This window comes from Halichoerus grypus, chromosome 1, assembly GCF_964656455.1.
Source record: "Halichoerus grypus chromosome 1, mHalGry1.hap1.1, whole genome shotgun sequence".
NCBI lineage: Eukaryota > Metazoa > Chordata > Mammalia > Carnivora > Phocidae > Halichoerus > Halichoerus grypus.
Window position 1 is genome coordinate 195,603,349 of NC_135712.1, and position 17,947 is coordinate 195,621,295.

General features: G+C 46.2%; 1 protein-coding gene across 3 annotated transcripts in view; it reads left to right on the forward strand.

The window, feature by feature from the left end:
• Positions 1-815: 815 nt before the first annotated feature.
• The window catches only part of RFT1 (RFT1 glycolipid translocator homolog), a 52,035-nt gene continuing 34,903 nt past the window's right edge, over positions 816-17,947 (forward strand). For all 3 annotated transcript variants that reach the window (XM_078077103.1, XM_078077105.1, XM_036102558.2), the window contains exons 1-6: positions 816-942; positions 4,884-4,969; positions 7,015-7,131; positions 8,255-8,444; positions 9,057-9,158; positions 12,393-12,530. In XM_078077103.1, coding sequence (XP_077933229.1) covers positions 880-942; positions 4,884-4,969; positions 7,015-7,131; positions 8,255-8,444; positions 9,057-9,158; positions 12,393-12,530 — 696 coding nt within the window. In that variant the 5' untranslated portion in view covers positions 816-879. The remainder of the gene's footprint in view (positions 943-4,883; positions 4,970-7,014; positions 7,132-8,254; positions 8,445-9,056; positions 9,159-12,392; positions 12,531-17,947) is intronic.

Here is a 17,947-nt window from a genome sequence, read left to right on the forward strand (position 1 = left end):
TTCGAGGAATGGTAAGGGTTCGTAATGGCTAGGCCTGGCGAGCATTGGAAAAGGGCAGTGGTGGTGTGAAAGATGGTTCAGAAGGTAGACTGGGGTCAGATCAGGGAAGGCCTAAAAGAAACTGGGCAAGCGGGCTTCCTACGACTGCATAGAAGATAAGAACAATGGCAGAGCAGCTGATGCTGTGTGTTGGGTGCTTTACGTTTTATAAAGCATTTCCCGGCCATTCCTCTGCTGTGTCCTCACAACTGGTAGCATGTAAGCAAAAGTTTAGGATCTGAAGCCCAGGGTCGGCTCCACTCAAGCACAAGTTGTTTAGATTTGAACAGGTCACCTCACATCTCCACATCTCATCTTACTCGTCTGACAACAGGGTCCAATTCTCAGCTCTTTAGAAAGGATTACACAAAACCACACACGTGAAAATGCGGATTTAACTTCCGGTCCTTCAGTCCTTTCTGTGTAAAATGCTGACAATTCCCGTCCTAATTCTGGGGGCTGTGGCGCAACCTTGTAAACCCAGGCCAAAAGGCAAGAATCTTATGAAGGAGGCCGGAGAAGTTAGTGTTTCTTGGTTGGTAGGCTGAGAGCCTCAGGGAAGGGATTTGGGCTACTTTAACAGCTTCTCTTAACTTACTTGGGACGGGGAGGGACAGGGACAGAAAGCTCACAAGCTCAACCCAAACGAGAGGAGCGATGCGGCGCAGGCACACTGACGTCACTCAAGCCGGCCGCTTAATGGACCAGAACCTCTCGTGCTCCGCCTCCGCTGCCCCAAGATCACCAATCAGAGAGCGAGGAGCTCCGTGACGCTATCCTCTTGCGACGAGGCCGGTTGGTGGTGGCGTTTCCCGGTGAGCGAAGCCGGGCACCGAAGCTATGGGCAGCCGGGAGGTGCTGGGTCAAGCGGCCCGCCTGGCCTCCTCCGGTCTGCTCCTGCAGGTACTCTCTGCCCGGCCGGCCCCAGCCTGACCCGCAGCTGGGATGCGCGGGGAGGCGGCCCTGGGGCCCTTGAGTGCGCGCTCCGGGGCACACCCAGTCCCGGCGTGGACCCCACTTACAGAGGGGTTGGACAGGAGGCAGTGGCGGCGGAGAAGGGGCGCCTGGGCCTGGAGCGCAGAGCCCTAGCTGGGAGACTGCAAACAAGTCACTTTGGTTCTGAGCGTTGTATCTCCCATATGGTGGTAGGAGACAGGTCAGGTGACAGGGCTGCCTTTGGTGCTCTAGAATCTCATGCTTTTAAGGGAAGGGGTTCACTTTCTCCATGCCCCATCGCTGACCCTCAAACACCTTTTTCAAACCTTCTGACTCCCACTGAGTTTAGAGAGACAGTATGGCATAACTAAGAAAAAGATATCTGGGTGTAGGAATCCTGGTTCTACCTTGTGCTTGCTCCATGACCCAGGACAAAGGACTTCTGTTATGCCTCAGCTCCTCATCGGAAAATTGGGGTCATAATAGTTCCTAGCTCATAAAGTTGCTATGAGGCTTGACTGGAGTCATTCAGATAATTGTACTTAATGCTGTACCTGACTCTTAGTATGCACTTAGTAAATATTGGCTGCATTTTCCTTCTGGCTGTGTGACCTTGGATAAGTTACTTCCCCTTCTTGGCCTTAATTTTCATCATCTTTCAGATAAGGTACATGCCAATTGGTCCAAATGGTCTCTAAAGATTGTATTAACCCTAGGAGCTGGTCATTCTGAGTGGCTCAGTTTTTCTGTGTTACACCCTTAAGCCATTCAGCCCTTACTCAGAGAAGTCCTGAATCCACCCTCCCCCTTATTTTAGAGGCAGTGTTTCAATTGGATATTACGAGAACCCGGCACACTTGTGCTCATTTAGTCCTTGTTACTTGGCAGATCCCTGCCCTTGTGAAAAATCACTTTACTTTGAGCATCAGTTTTCCTTATCTTAAATGAGAACAATAATGCAACCTCCTAGGGTCATTAGCAAGATTAGATGGCATGACTGTTAAGTGCCTAGCTCATTATAAGTACTTAGTAAATGTTAGTTTTTATTATGGTAATAAGGATTTTTAAAATGGTCATTATAGGGATGAAATTAAATAATCACGTAAAGCATGTAGAAGAGTTCCTTGCACAAGATACGTGTTTAATAAACATTCACCTAACCCTAAAGTAGGTGAACTATGAATTTACCAAGTCTTTTTTCTTCTATTCCACAACATAAATAACTGAGTTCAGTGCTTTATCCACAATGCTGATTGTTAAGGCTTTGATGATACCTTACCACCCAGATTAGATTCATAAAAAAAGAAACAGACCACATCTTAGCAGAAAATACAATGGACTGGGAGTCAGGTGGCCTACCTATAAAGTGAAGCTGGGTCATATGATTATTGTGTGACATTGGGCAAATCACTGCTCTGAGTCTTGCTTCCTGTGGGTTTACCCAGTTGCTTTGAAGGATCAAATGATTAACGGATGTGAAAGAGCTGTTTCTAAAACTGTAAAGCCCTTGAGGGAGGTGGGTGGGGGATGGGCTAGATGGGTGATGGGTATTAAAGAGGGCACTTATGATGAGCACTGGGTGTTGTGTGTACCAGATGAATCACTGAATTCTACTCCAGAAACCAATATTGGGCACTGTCTGTTAACTAAAATTAAAAAAAAAAACCCACAATATATATACAACGCATGTAATAAATCCCTCATTTTTAATATAAAAAATAAACTGTAAAGTCCTTTACAAAGTTAAATGAAGATTGTGTTGCTAATAACGGCCACTATATGGAGCAAATACTGGGTAGCATGAACAACTTCAGAGCATCATTAACTCAACCCTTTCTTCAAACCAATTAGGAGATAGGGATATAGCCCGAGACATTTACTTAGACAATGATAACTTTGACGTTTAAGTTAGCATAAATAGGTGTACATTGTTTTAAAAATATAGCCATAATCTAGGCTTCCTGAGTGTTTTAATCCGTGTATGTTTAATCTTCTAGGCCTTCTCAAATTACAATGCAGACACTTAAGATAGGTTTGCAATTACATTGTATTCTGCAAGAATTTGAAAGCTTATTCTGTCTTAATTCTGAGCTGGCCATAGTGAAAGTATTAAGGTCTTTCATTTGTATGTATTTTTCAAAAATGCTTTCACCTTCACAATCTTGTTTGATCCTTGTTCTCAACCCTATGCGATAGGTAGCCTCATTTGACAGAAGGAAATTGAGGCTCATAGGAGTTAGGAGATGATGGGTTTAACAGCTAAATGGTGATTTGAGACTCAGCAGAGCGCTTTTTCCATTCAGGGCTCCATGAATTGGCTTCAAACGTCTAAAATTGAGTCAAGAATTTGGTATGTATGTATCTGCATGTGTCCAAAGAGAGCTACAGAGCTTTCACCAGGCCTTTCTCAAAAGGTCACCTTTGACTCCATAAAGGTTAAGATCGGCTTTAGAGACCGGGTTGCTCTGTGACACTTCAGTGTTAACAGACACTGACAGTGTTAAACTGTACTCTCCGTTTTTGGTCATACCTTTCCCCAGAGATTTTCAAACCATCATGGCCCCTTGACATATTTTGATTGAATCTTTCACAGTTCAGCTGTTGGGGGGAGTCTGGGTGGCTCAGTCAGTTAAGTGTCCAACTCTTGATTTCGGCTCAAGTCGTGATCTCAGTGTTGTGAGATCGAGCCCCGAGTCTGGCTGCACACTGGGTGTGGAACCTGCTTAAGATTTTAAGATTCTCTCTGTCCCTCTCCCTCTGCTCCCGCCTCTTCCTCCCCATTCCCCCTCCCACAAGGGTGCGTGCTCTTTCTCTCTCTCTCTCTCAAAAAACCAAACAAATTGCAGCTGTTCACAGGTAACTCTGAGAGTGATTTGTCATTTGCTGTGGAGTGCACTTGAGTTACACCTGCCGTGCTGCCTGGATGCAGAGGGGGGCTGAGGTTTGCACCTGGTCAACATCCCCATTTAGCATCCCTGCTTAGCACCCTGTTGTTCTCTGTCTCCTGGAAGAATTCTTTGCTCAGGTAGTTTTCTTGAATTGACAGGTTTGAAATCTTGGGATATATCCCCTTCAGATGGCAATAGCTGGACTCTGTCTCTCCTTCCCCATTTTATATTATCTTATTATTTGCAGTTGTCATTTACTGCAAGTTACTTCATTGTGTGTCAACGGTACTCAAAATTTTTTTAAGGATCTTATTTCTAAGTAATCTCTACACTCAGCTTGGGGCTCAAACTCATAACCCCAAGATCAAGAGTCAGATGCTCTACTGGCTGAGCCAGCCAGGAGCCCCTGTACTTAAAAAAAAAAAAAAAAAAAAAAGATATTTCAGCTCCTCTCAGGAAAGTGGCAAATATTTAGTAAATAAATACAGGCTTTTTTCTTTTCTAATTGAGAAGACAAGTTCAAAGAGATTAAATGTCATTATCAGAATCCCCAGATATTACTAGGCAGAGAAAAAAAGAGAAATTAGACCCTGTGATTCCTAGAGATTCTGCCATACCCTGCAGGCTCCCACTTGCTAAGCGTGTGCTATTTCTAAACAGGCTGGAGGGAGGGCCAATGTGAAGCACTAACTAGAATCCTCTGTCTTCTGGAGTGCCTAACTTTGAACCTAAAGAAATTCACTGAATATGTCAGGGGCTCCCTCTTATCAATAAATTAGAGAGCCTTCCAAGTGCCTTTGTGGGCTCTTTGGCCACCGCACAGATGTGCTCAGGACCTCAAGGACCTCAAGGACAATTTCAGAAGAAATGCAGACCGGTGGCGCATTTTTGAGAGGGTCTCTATGGCAAAGCTGTTGTATGTCAGTACGTCATTAGGAAGAACAGCCACATTGTTTTCATTTCACAAATAAATATTCCCAACATAATTTGATCTCACAAATTTTTCCTCTTTATCTGTAGGTGTTGTTTCGATTGATCACCTTTGTCTTGAATGCATTTATTCTTCGCTTCCTGTCAAAGGAAATTGTTGGCATAGTGAATGTCAGGTAAGAAGGGACGTGCCCTGGCATTGCCCACAACTCACGCCTCTAGTGAGGGCACCTGTGTGTCACCCTCGGATTTTAGAAGCATAGGCCTTTCCCAGAAGCAGAGTGTTTTAGCAGTGGGCTGAGGAAGAGTATGCCGGGGTGGGGGAATGAGCAGGCGATGTTGCTTTTAATGGCCCCATGGAACGTTTGCCATTATCGGCCTCCAAATGCACACTTCTCTGCCGCCTGTTCCGGTTTGCCTACTCTGAGAACCCAGGAGAGGAGTGGGAGTAATTCCTTGCAAGCCCTGTCTCAGGTCTAATCCTGTGTTCTTGTCCTGCTGACAGCAAAGGAAGCAGGAATTCTGCAGTATATGAGGATGTGCTTCATAATTGCAGGGCTGGAGCAGGCTGCCTTCCCTCATCAGTGAATTTTATAATTGGAAAATGGTAGTTAGGGTGAGAGCTTGAGTCCTTGTCATGAGTCCCTCGGCGGCTCTTAGAAAGCTGCCTTGCTTTGTCTTTTAGACTCCATTTTGTTTTTTCTACTCTCCTTTCTGTTCAGGGGCACCCACACATATTCTGTATTCACAAATGACACAAAAGTATATGAAGTGATGTGAGTGCTCAGAATAGCTCAGCTTCTCAGGTGTATCCTCATGTCCTGATAAACAAGACAGTGTGTTCCAGACAACATTTCCCATCGAATACCCACCAAACATATGCTCTGGGCTCTGTTCTCAGAGCTTGGAGAAGGTTCTCAAATTTTGACAGGCAAAGGAATCATCTGGGGAGTTTTGCACTAGGTGGGACTGAGGAGGGGCCCAGGAATCAGTATTTTGACAAGCTCCTCAGGTAATTTTAGAGTAGGGACCATACTTTGAGAAATACTGTTTTAAAAGCAGGAAGAGGGGTGCCTAGCTGCTCGGTGGGTGGAGCATGTTGACTTTGAACTTGGGGTTGTGAGTTCGGTCCCTACGTTGGGTGTAGAGATTACTTAAAAATAAAATCTTTTAAAAAAATTTTAAAAAGAGGGGGCACCTGGGTGGCTCAGTCAGTTAAGCATCTGCCTTTAGCTCAGGTCATGATCCTGGGGTCCTGGGATAGAGCCTCATGTGGGGCTCCCTGCTCAGCAGAGAGTCTGCTTCTCCCTCTGCCCCTCTCCCTGCTCATCTCTTTTTCTCTCTCAAATAAAGAAATAAATCTTTTTAAAAAATTAAAAAAAAAAAAAGCAGGAAGGAAGAAGACCAAATCTCCTCTTACGTGCTCAGATTTGAAAATAGTTTGGGCCTCTTGCCATCTGGTCTCCTCCAGATTGGCAGGTCTCTGCTTTGACAACCGTGGTCAGGCCTGCCCCCTACTTAACATGTGGTTCAGTATCCTCATTGGCAGTGGTGGACGGAAGCACTGGGTAGCAGCATGATCCTTGGACAACCTCAGAGAGACCTTAGCCCTGGGCTGTCCCCAGTCTGGCTTCATCAGCCACAGCCTGTTGATGAGGAAAACCTCAGCTACCACTCACCCAGGTGCAAGAGGGTCCACCTACGTACTGCCCACCCAGGAAGTATGCAAACAAGCCTTGCTGACCTCGGTTGCAGTGACCTCTGTAACAAGTCTGTTGCCTGTCCTGAGATGCTTTTGGCCAGAGCTTCCACTCAGTAGAGCCTCAGCTTCTCTTATAAGAACTCTTGGGTCACCAGTCTCAGGATGACCAAGAGGTCCCCTTGCCGTGTGTGGTCATATCTTGTCCTTTTCTCCTCCTTATGGTCAGAGCCACACCTCTGCCTATTGCTGTGAAGCGTTTGGTTTTGGGGGCCACCGCGGCAGTATCTCTCCGGGCATAATGCTCCATAGGCACACACTCAGGTGTCCCTTGTTCAGTTCCTAACTCTGTTGTTCAAGTGGATCAGATTAGTACGGGGCCCTGTAGGAACTCACTGCCCTTCACATCGCCACCAGTGGTTTATGCCCGAGGCTTTTTCTTCCTGTCGCTGGCAAAATCTCAGAAATTCTCTCTGTGAAAAAAAACTAGAGTCATTACTGATTTCTGCCTTTCCTTTACAGGCTGACACTGCTTTACTCGACCACCGTCTTCCTGGCCAGAGAGGCCTTCCGTAGGGCATGTCTGAGTGGGGGCGCCCAGCAAGACTGGGGCCAGACCTTCAACCTCTTGTGGCTAACGTGAGTCGTGCTTTGGCAGGAGACAGTGCGAGAGCAAGTGTCTTAAGTCTAAATGGTTAAACAGCAACCTTGCCCAAAGCTGAACTGTCTCCAGCTTCGGTTTCATGGGTGTTTCTGAGGACTGGGCGTGGGACAGGAAGGAGAGAGCGTCCACGTAGAAGGAGTTTGTTGGCTGTTTTCTCTGTGGATGGCCAAGAGCTCTGGGTGGGGGTTTCGGGGCCAGGTTTCTAGTCCTGTTTCTACCCTCTCGGGAGATTGTTTCTGCCATTCCCGATGCCCATTCTGGGCCTCACTGGGCCTGTGCCATCTTCTTTATTCCTAATCTTTCCCCCATAGTCTTTTCTGAGCTTTTAACCACCACTTAGTATTTTTTGAAAGCCTTTTAGGGCTTTCATTATATCTTTCTTCAATTTTGTTAGGTTGATTTCAGTTCTGAGCCTTTTAGAATATTCTTGAAGGCCAAGTACATCAGCTAAAACTTGTAATGGCTTTTCTGCAGTTAGATCCCTGCTGGGAGGACTGGTGCTTGAGGTTGTTTCTCAATGCTGCCTTACATAACTCCTTCTTGCCTCATGGAAATGACTGTTGTGAGGCTGGTAGGTGTTCATTTTATTCAAGGCATGACAGTTAACTACTCAGTCATATTGAAGTGCTCTGTGGTGCACATGCAAAGGGACACTGTGCACTGGACTGTTGCTTATTTGGGTGCAAAAACCAACTGGATGCTGTCTTTTAGTCATTCAGGGTGCCAACGACAGGCACGTACTTTCTGGGAATTTTGCTTATCTCGTCAGCGTAACAGTGGATAGGAGTGGAGATTTTGGCATTAGATGGGGATTGGGTCCTGCTTCTGCCCTTGACTAGCTGTCCATGACCTTGGCCAGATTACCCAGTGCTTGTCATCAGCCTTAGTTCCCTCATCACTTACATGGGGATAATGACAGGATCGTTGTGAGGTGTCCGAGAAGTAAAGGGGGTGGATCTAGTGCCTGGCGTGTAGGAAGTGCATTAATAAGTAGTAGCTATTTTTATGATTATATTTCCTTTCTGTTCAGTGCTACTATTTTAATATACATTTATTTTTATATTTAGCATATTAAAAAACATTTTTTCCCTTTTCTAGAGTCCCCCTGGGTGTGTTTTGGTCCTTGCTCCTGGGCTGGGTGTGGTTACAGTTGCTTGAAGTGCCTGATCCTAATGTCGTCCCCCACTATGGAACTGGAGTGGTGGTGTTTGGCCTTTCGGCCGTGGTAGAGCTTCTGGGAGAGCCCTTCTGGGTCTTGGCACAAGCACAGATGTTTGTCAAACTCAAGGTCAGTGTACCTTCTGCTTTGATGGGAAATGTGAAGAATAAGGGAAAGAGTGGTTTCTTTTTTTTTTTTTTTTTATTTTGAAAGAGTGGTTTCTTAAAAATGTTTCCTAGGAGAGAATGATTTTTTTTTTTAGAATGCGTCTAAAAAGAAATTTGGAAAAAGGTAACATGATCAGTTTAGTTCATTCCCTTGAAATTTGGCAGATGGGCTGGGCTTAGGTTTACCTCTGCTATACTCTAAATGCAAAACAGGTTTACTTATAGTGAAGTTATCAGTTTAGATAAGAATGTAAGAGGACTGTAAAGGTTTTTCAGATTTTTCTAGTAATTCTATTTTTAATTGTATACTAATAGTAATTTTTCATCTTTCAAAATATGTAATTTGATATGTACAAAAGAGTATATAGCATATGTGTAAATCTTAAAGCATGATGGTATACTGAAGATCCATGAACTTACCGCCCAGCCCAACTAGAACATTATCAGAGCTGTGTCTAACCCTGTGCCCCATCTCCGCTCCCAGGGTAACCACTCTCCCAGCTTCCTACTCATCATTCCTGTGCATCTTTAGTTTTTAATAACGTGAAGTGCACCCTTTACCGTGTTTCTGCAGGTGATTGCCGAGAGCCTGTCAGTCATCCTCAAGAGTGTCCTGACAGTTTTTTTTGTGCTATGGTTGCCTCACTGGGGGCTCTACATATTCTCTTTGGCCCAGGTAGGAGTTACAGTTTTTCACTATTGTATAATCTGTGTTTCTCCATTTGATTTTTTCTTCTTGTTCCCATTACTGTGTGATTTACATTTGCAGTATTCATGCATGTGGGGCACGCTGGAAACTCTAGAAAGATGGTCTTGACAGTGCTTTTCCTTTGGCTGTCCATCCTGCTCCATGTGCTGTTGCCACTGGTGTCCCCAGGGGCCTGGTGAGGGCCCCACAGGCCTCGCTGTCAAACATAGTGACTCCTTTAGATGTTCTGTGGGCAAGCCCGTACAAAACTCACCTTTGATTGTCTTACTGTCTTATGGAGGAGGGGAAAAAGCAGTGAGGGGGTGGGGTGGGAATCGAACTGAATGTGTGTGATTTTCCCTGGATTGCAATCAGGTGTTTTCAGAATAGGAGGAAACTCTGCCAAGCCTGTTTGGAACTTGGACTGCAATCTCACACAATGCAGAGCACAGGAACCAGGTCCTGGCAGGCACACTCTCAATTCTGGCAGGCCCGGCCTCGTTGCCATCCCGTGTTCTAGTTCTAGTTCATATCCCTGGCTCTAATGAAAGTACAACTAGAGTTCAGTGCTCATTTTAAAAAATGAAACCTAAGATCACATAGTTACTGGAACAGCTTATAGTACAAAGCAGTTTTTGCAATTTTTCTTAATGTATGGGAAGATAAGTTAAAATTTTTAGTAGTGATTTATGTGAAAGTCTTTCCCGTGTCCTGAGCAAAAACTACAAATAATTGTTGAGAAACACAGAAAAAGTAGATTTCCAATCAATATTATAAGAATGAGAATTGCTTCCTAAAAGCAGTTTGCAAATAGTTGTGTATCTTAGAGGAGTTATCTGTGATTATTTTTGCCATGTTTATTAGATCTGGAACTACAGTTCTCCACATTCATTATGTTTTTTATATACTCTCCCTAATAGGACAGAAGGGCATGAAGATGCCCAGTTACTGGTTGATTCCTCTTGGGAAAGACACTTGCACTATGTCTTTCTGAGGCTCCCACCCAGGATACATCCTAGGTCAGCAAGGCCCATTCTGAGTTTATTTGCTTTCTTATTATAAGACTTCAGAGAGCTCTTCTCTGGTACAGTCTTTATCAGTGTCTGTGTGAGAGGTCTAAGAGCCAACAGCACCTCATATCAGCAGGCAATCCCCACCAGGGCTCTGGGATTCCCCTTTGTCCAACCCACCTCCAGGTTCCTCCTTAAACAGCCCCTTACCACATGGCATCATATATCAAATAAAAGGGTCACTCTAGAATATATATTCTTACAACTCAACAACAAAAAGATAGACTATCCAAAAAGGGGGCAAAGGACCTCAATAAACATCTCTCCAAAGAAGATATCCAAATAAATAGCCAATAAGCACATGAAAAGATGCTCCATATCATCAGTCATTAGACAAATGTAAATCAAAACCACAATGAGATACTACTTTACACCCATTAGGATGGCTGTTATCAAAAAACCAGAAAATAACAAGTGTTGACATGGATATGCAGAAATTGAAGTCCTCACACATCGCTGGTGGGGATGTAACATGGTGCGGCCACTGTCGAAAACGGTTTGGCAGTTCCTCAAAAAGTTAAATGTAGAACTGACATATGCCCAGCAATTCTGCACCTAGGTATATACCCAAAAGATTGAAAACGTGTTCATACAACTTGTACACAGATGTTCACAGCAACACTATTCACCACAGCCAAAGGGTGGAAACAAGCCAGATGTCCATCACCTGATGAATGGGATGAGCAAAATGTGGCATATGTGTGCAATGGAATATTACTCGGCCATAAAAATGATAACGTGCCACGGCACGATGACCTTGGAAACCATTATACTAAGTGGACGAAGCCAGATACAAGGCCACCAATTGCATGATTCCATTAATATGCAGTGTCCAGAATAGGCCAGTCCATAGAGACAAAGAAGATTTTGATTGCTGGGGTGTGGAGGAGCAGAGAGTGACTGCTTAATGGGCACAGAATTTCCTTTTGGAGTGATGGAAATGTTCTGGAATGAAATAATTTCTTATAATAAGAAAGCAATGTTCTGGAATGAAATAATGGTACAACACTGTGAATGTGCTAAAAGCCACTGAATTGTATGTTTTAAAATGGTTAAAACTGTCAGTGTTATGTGAATTTTTCCTCAATAAAAATGGGGGAAGGATCACGTAGTTAGGATACCCTGCATGAAGACTACCCATAGGTTGTTACTATTTCCCCAGGTGCTGGTCTGTGGGAAGATGAGGGGAGATGGGGAAGGGAGTCCTCTTGTCACAGAGGATGTTGCATCTGGTGGTATGGCTCACAGCAGAGCTGCTGTGTCTTCTTACAGGGCTTGAGGCATGGAAGAGGACGGTGGATGGTGGGCTCTGTCCTCAGGCACGGATAAGGGTGGAGAGCCGAGGAGCCCGAACCTGCTAAACAAGGCTCCCGTTTCTCCTTGCTCCCTGCCTTTGCCACAGGAGCAGGTTTAGCGTTCCAGATTGAAAGCGGGACATGGAGGTCCCATTCCTTCCTGAGCTAGTGTGCATTGCTGTTCCCAGCAGGGAGAGAAGACAGAAGGGAGCTTGTGAAAAGGGGCTGTTTGGATACTCCTCCCAACCTGCAAACAAAACCCCAGGCTTCGGCTCCTGGCCAAAAGCCACCGTTTTGTCCTGGCTGTGTGGAGGGAAGGGTGGGCCCTCTTATCACCCCCGCACCCTCCAGGCCCTCCCCCATCCTGGAGTGGCTCTTGCCCTGCCCATGCACTGGGCAGAGGAGGGAGCCAACAGCTCAGTTTGTCACGGCTTATGGGTTTATGGGAAGGCCCCTGTCATCTAGGACGGCAAGTCTCTGCATATTAGCACAGGACTTGAGGGTCCTTGCAGGGTGCTGTCGAGGCGGGAGAGGCCTTCCTTTGAGAACACGTCTGACATTGCTGTGGTGGTGGCACTAGGGGCTGTCTGTCAGGGACATGATGTTCTGCCCGCCCAGAAGAACCGTTCTCCCGGTCAGGTGACGTGCTTGGAGCACTTTCCCCAGGGATGCTGCAGTGGAGGGGCTCTTCGTGCGCAGCGCTCTTCCCCAGAGTGGGAGGCATTGCTCACTAGAAGGTGCGGTTCATAAAGACAGTTCCCTTTCTGGTTTGGCCTTTGAGGTCAAATTTCCAGGCATATCTTAATTCTGCCTATATTAAAACAATGCCATTTAAATCCATTATTTTCTTTTTTCAGCTTTTGTATACTGCAGTTCTGGTGCTCTGCTATGTTATTTATTTCACAAAGTTATTGGGCTCCTCAGAATCAACCAAGCTACAGACTCTTCCTGTCTCCAGAATAACAGATCTGTTACCCAACATTACAAGAAGTAGAGTAAGTAATATACTCTCTCTCTTATCATTTTAATCACAGATGCTGATTATCCTGGAAAGAAGGAAACTATTACTTTCTTGTTTATTGCTAAAGTAGTAAGGATAATTTCATAGCTCATATTTATGGAGTGCTCGCTGTGTGCTAGGCCAGGGCTTCTCAGCCTTGGCACTACCGACATTTTGGGCTGGATAATTCTTTGTCGTGGGGGCTGTCCTGTGCATTGTAGGATGTTTAGCAGCACTCTTGACCTTTACTCACTAAATGCCAGGAGCTACCACCTCTCAGCTATAATAACCAAAAATGTCTCCATGAGGGACAAATGTCCCAGGGGGGACAACACTGACCCCGTTTAGAACCACCGTGTAGCCACTATGCTGAATGCTTTACATGCCTTATATTTAAAGTTTATACCAACTCTGTGAGGCTGACCTTATTATTTCTGTTTTAGGGTTGAGGAACTGAGGGTTAGAGACTAACTCTCTGCCCAAGGTGAGGGTCAGAGTGAGGGTAGGGGCCTGGAGTGGCTTGATCCCCACAGAGCACAGGCTGTAACCACCGCGTGCCAGTCTCTCTGTTCGGCTGTGTCTTGGTTTTTCCCAGGGTTGACTTCCAACACAGAGAGTCCAGCGCGCTGACAAAGCAGGGATGACCCCTGCAAAGCTCTGTTACCTAGAGTCAGGCTGGTCTTTCCGGTGACCCACTCTCCCATGGAGACCACTGAGGATTCTAGGTGCTGATGTGTAGGAGCGAGGCATAACCCTCTTCTTCTGAACTCTTCAGCTCTCCGTCCATTTGACTTTTATTTCCTGACTCTGGTGGGGTCGTTGCTACTGTCTGCGGCCCCGGAGTGGTACACGTGACGTTACGCCTCACTGCCTCTGCTCAGATGCTTTGTGAACGGGGCCGACCCACTTTCCCTTTTTCCCATGCTTGTTTGCCGGCTAGATGCGGTGCACGTAGCTGAGGTAAGGCTTCAGCTGGACTTCTCCTTATTCCTCTTTTTACTTGAGAAAGTAGTAAATATTTGAGATGTAAATTTCAGAACTTACGGAATCCTGTTATACAGCTTTTCAAGAAGACCAGATATTATGTAAAGAAAGATATGTTCTCATTTGTTAGATAAGAGTTCTCCATTCTGATCAAACAGATCTCACCTTTAACCTAAATCGACATGGCAGTTTTGGGATACAACAGTGCCTCATCTGCAGGCTTAGAGGAGAAGGACTTGGGATCACTTCTGCCCGGAGCTGCGGCCGCCTGCCCACAGAGCAGGTCTGAGAGTGTTCCCCAGTGTTCATCTGTACCAGGCCTGGCCAGCTTTTCATACTGGGCCAGCCCCGGTGCCCAGCAGTATTTTGGAAAGGAGCATTTGGACCATTAATACAGGCAAGGAGACAGAGGGTAGTGAGAAGAGCCTAAGTGTGTATTTAATTCAGTGGTGGGCTCACAGCTCCGAGCTACAGTTTCCTTATCTGTCAAGTGGGGATACTAAGAGTACCTCTCTCCTAAGGTGCTAGTGGGAGTGCGATGCAGAGGGGCATGGGAGGTACTTAATGCTGTGGCGGACACAAGTGGCTGTCCACGAGTGACGAGAGGCTCCACGGCAGAGCCCAGCCCAGCAGTGTCTGACGGCACTGGGCTGGGAGCTCAGTGCTTGAATCTGGCCTTCCATCCTGCAAGGACCCAGGCTCCTGCTGCCGGGACAGAAGCCTTGACCGTGAGAAGGGATGTACCTGTCTTACACGGTGGCACGGTTCCTGCTGACAGACAGAGCACAGCCCCATGCGGGGTGCCATCTGGGATACAGACATGTAGGAAGGTGATTGCTGGGCCTCGGGGAGCTTCCTGTGCGTTTGGGAGGCAGTGAGTGCAGATATAAAGCCTGTAGGACTCTCTCCAGACCTCAGGGTCCTTATTTTTAAGGTGAGATTATTGGTCTACCCGACCCATGAGGCCCCTTTGAAAACTTAAGGAATTGTGAAGGTATTTGAACTTGGACAAAGCTGTTCATAATAACTACCATGGACTGCATGTTTACCCTTGCTTGGCACTATGCTGAGCACTTGACATGGACTTGTATGTTGAACCATCCTAGTAACCCTGTGAGATATGGTCTCCATTTTGCAGATGAGAAAACTGAGGTTCAGAGGAGTTAAATGACCAAACCAACATCACACACTTGATTTGGACCTACTTCTAACTTGTGTCTGTGGACTGTCCTTAGTCTTCGTGTTTAGTCTCTCTGCTGTGTAGTCCTCCAAAAGAAATTGGCTTATTGCCCAAAGTAGTTATTTGTTGGCTTAACAATTGGGAAGTTCCAGGTAGAACAACTCATTATTCAAGTTTAGTTTTTGTAAAAGAGAAAAGAAATGAGGTGAATCTGAATGCAGTGGATGACTTTACCACCAGCAGTGTGCCCAACTTGACTCTCGGGAGCAGCTTTGTGCCCTGGGGGCTCCCTCAGACAGAGCTGCTCAAGCAGTTACATCCAAAACCGATTTGATCAAATTGGGAGATTTGTTTCCTGTGCTTATAGAATCCCATCTTCTGTAAAGAGATTTATTTAGCCTTAAAATAAATGATACCTCAAATAATGGCTGCCTTTTATATTCTTTGACATTTCTGAGTGATTTCATAGGAGAGAGGTGCTAATATTCAAGTAAAGCTGAGGAATTTAAACAGCAAGCATGTAATAAGCAGTATTCTGTGTTAAGCACTATTCCAGGTGCCCTGAGTGGGGTCCCCACCCTCAGAACTTGCACTGTGGAGGGGAGATAAGGTGTGTACTCAGCTAACCACTGCAAGACAGTGTGTGTGTAGTGTTAACAAAATAGAAGCCCAGAGAAAGGACATGAATTCCATGTGGGAACATTGAGAAAGGCTTCCTGGAGGAAGCTTCTTTTGAGCTGGGCCTCGACATGGACAGGCAGAGGTGAATGTGCACATGTGGTAGAAATGTGCATTTGCGGCTTTGGGAAGAAAGAATGTTTGCTTCGGGCCCATTATATGCCCACCACTGTGTTGGCATTGGGATTGCAGAGATGACTGCGGTACTTGGGTTGGCTGGACAGTGGGGGAGGGGCGAGGAAACAAAAGGGGGAAGGAGGTTATGGCCTGCAGGGCTAGGGCCAGGTAGTGGTGGCCTCAGTGCCCTGGAGTACAGGCTTGATTCAGGGGTAGGGGAGCCTAATGAAAGGTTTGTGAACAGTGCCATGATCCAATTGCCTATATTGAGGCGCTTACCACCTGTTTCACATTTATCGAGTGTCTCGTTTTCTCTCATTCAGTCCTTAGACCAGCTCCAGGAGATAGGACTCCTTATCCCATTTTGAAGATGGGAAAATGGAGCCTTAGCAAAATTAGGTGTCTTACCCATAGCTTTTGCACTTAGAAGTTGATCGCTGCAGCTTGAGCCTCAGTGTCTGAGCTTGACTCCAAAGCCCGAAGCCTCCCAGGAGAAGGATGGGCTAGAGAACAGGTTGGAGGTGAAAGAACTCACGAGGAGGCAGTGGTAGTTGTCCAAATGAGAGTGATGAGGACAGTGGGAGGGTGGGTGGATGTGTGAGTGTGGACACAGCTGGGGCAGAGTCGATGGCCCCAGAGCAAGAGGGAGGGAAAGGGGTCTTGTGTGGGATGTGGAGGTGATATGGGGCAGGACACAGGACCATGGCTGCAGACCACCCCACACCCCCACCCCATGACTCTTGTCAGTGTGGGAGGCACATGGCTACTGGACCATCCTGGGGCAGAAGAGTTTGGGAAGGGGAAGACTGACTCACTCCATCATGAGTCCCCGAGTTCTGACCGCAAACCTTCCCCCGAGATACCACCCATCACCTTTTGCCATCCATGCCTCAGTTTCTCCACCAGTACAGCGAGGCAGTGGAATGGCTTGTTGGTCAGAGGATTCCAGAGAAATGCACAGCCATGAAGACCAGCTAAGCAGTATCAACCTAGCTCTTGTGAAATAGGCCTCGTTTGACCTCCCAAGTGACAAATCCATTCTAAAGAAAATGGTAAAAGCCCAAAGAATATGCTGCTTCTTTTCTACCACTTAGCAGACACCTCTGAGAAGAAACCCAATCTCTGATCAGACTTCCTGCCTCTGTGTCCTGAGTGAGCATTTTGGAGATAAGCAGTGTGACCATTCCTTCTAAACCATGGGTCTACTTAAATTGAAGGCATTAGGAGAATGGAATGCTCCCGCATGAGGTCTCAGGTCAGATACATTGTGAAGATTACACGTTGGTAAACAACCTTTTTTTAGAGAGCTCCGTCATGTTCCCAAACCCATTCGCAACCTCTGGCAAGGAGGCTCCACGAAGACCCTCTGGCCAGCTGTAACTGTTCATTTCCTTGGAAGAGAGCACAGGACTGCTGCCCAGGCCCCCCCAGGGGACCACCTGGTGTGGGGGCGCAGAGTGTGACAGAGAAGGTGCTGCTGCCCAAGCCTCCCCTGGAGCTAAGGGCGGGATCAGTGCTGGGGATGATGTGGTTCACAGTGCCCCCTAGTGGTGGTAAATGCTCTGGCACCCTTTGTTCTGAGGAAAGGAGATGCCTAATTTTCTTATACAGCGAGAGGGGAGATTTGCTTCTGGCCTAGAGCTCGCAGTGGCATCTGCTGCAGGTCCAGTGAGGCTCTGAGGGCAGCATGGTTTGGGAGGATTCAGGCCTGACTTCACAGTGTCTGGAAGAAAGGCTCTGAAACCGAGGGGTGAAGAGATTTGAACACTGAATATGACCTTGTTTTCAAGGGATACTCTAGACTTACTCCATCCTAAATGGTAGCCACCAGCCACGTGGGGCTCTAGAGCATTTAGAATCGAGATGGGCTGTATGTGCACCCCAAGCACTGGATTTCAAAGACTTCGTATGAAAAAAATAATATGAAATGCCTCTAATATTTATTTACATGTTGAAATGATCGTGTTTTAGGTTAAATAAATATATTAAAACAATTTTACCTTTTTTTTTTTTTACTGTTCACTGTGGCTGCTAAAAAATTTTAAATTCTAGGTGTAGCCTACATTATATTTCCACTGGACAGCAGTACTCTACACAAATGGGCTTTGGTCCAAGATCAGGGGCCCATGTGACTGGGATAGGTTCTACATCTGCCCTTCGGCCAAATTCCATAGCTGTAACTGATCTTTTGGAGAGGTAGAGTGGGCTTGGCCTTTGTGATTCACCCCTTTCCTCCCAAAGAGCCCCCTGAAATCCTAACTTTCAAAGTCATCATTTTGAGTTAATAAGAATTTTTCAAAATGCAGGTACCCTGAGATTGAAGCACCTAACACCTAGACTAAATATTCTGGGATCCCAGGATGCCTCCATGAGAGAGGAGGGGCCTCCAGAGAGGACTGCGGGAGATAGAAAGACAGAAGTCTTGTCCAGCTAGCTGCCTTACTCCTCCATTT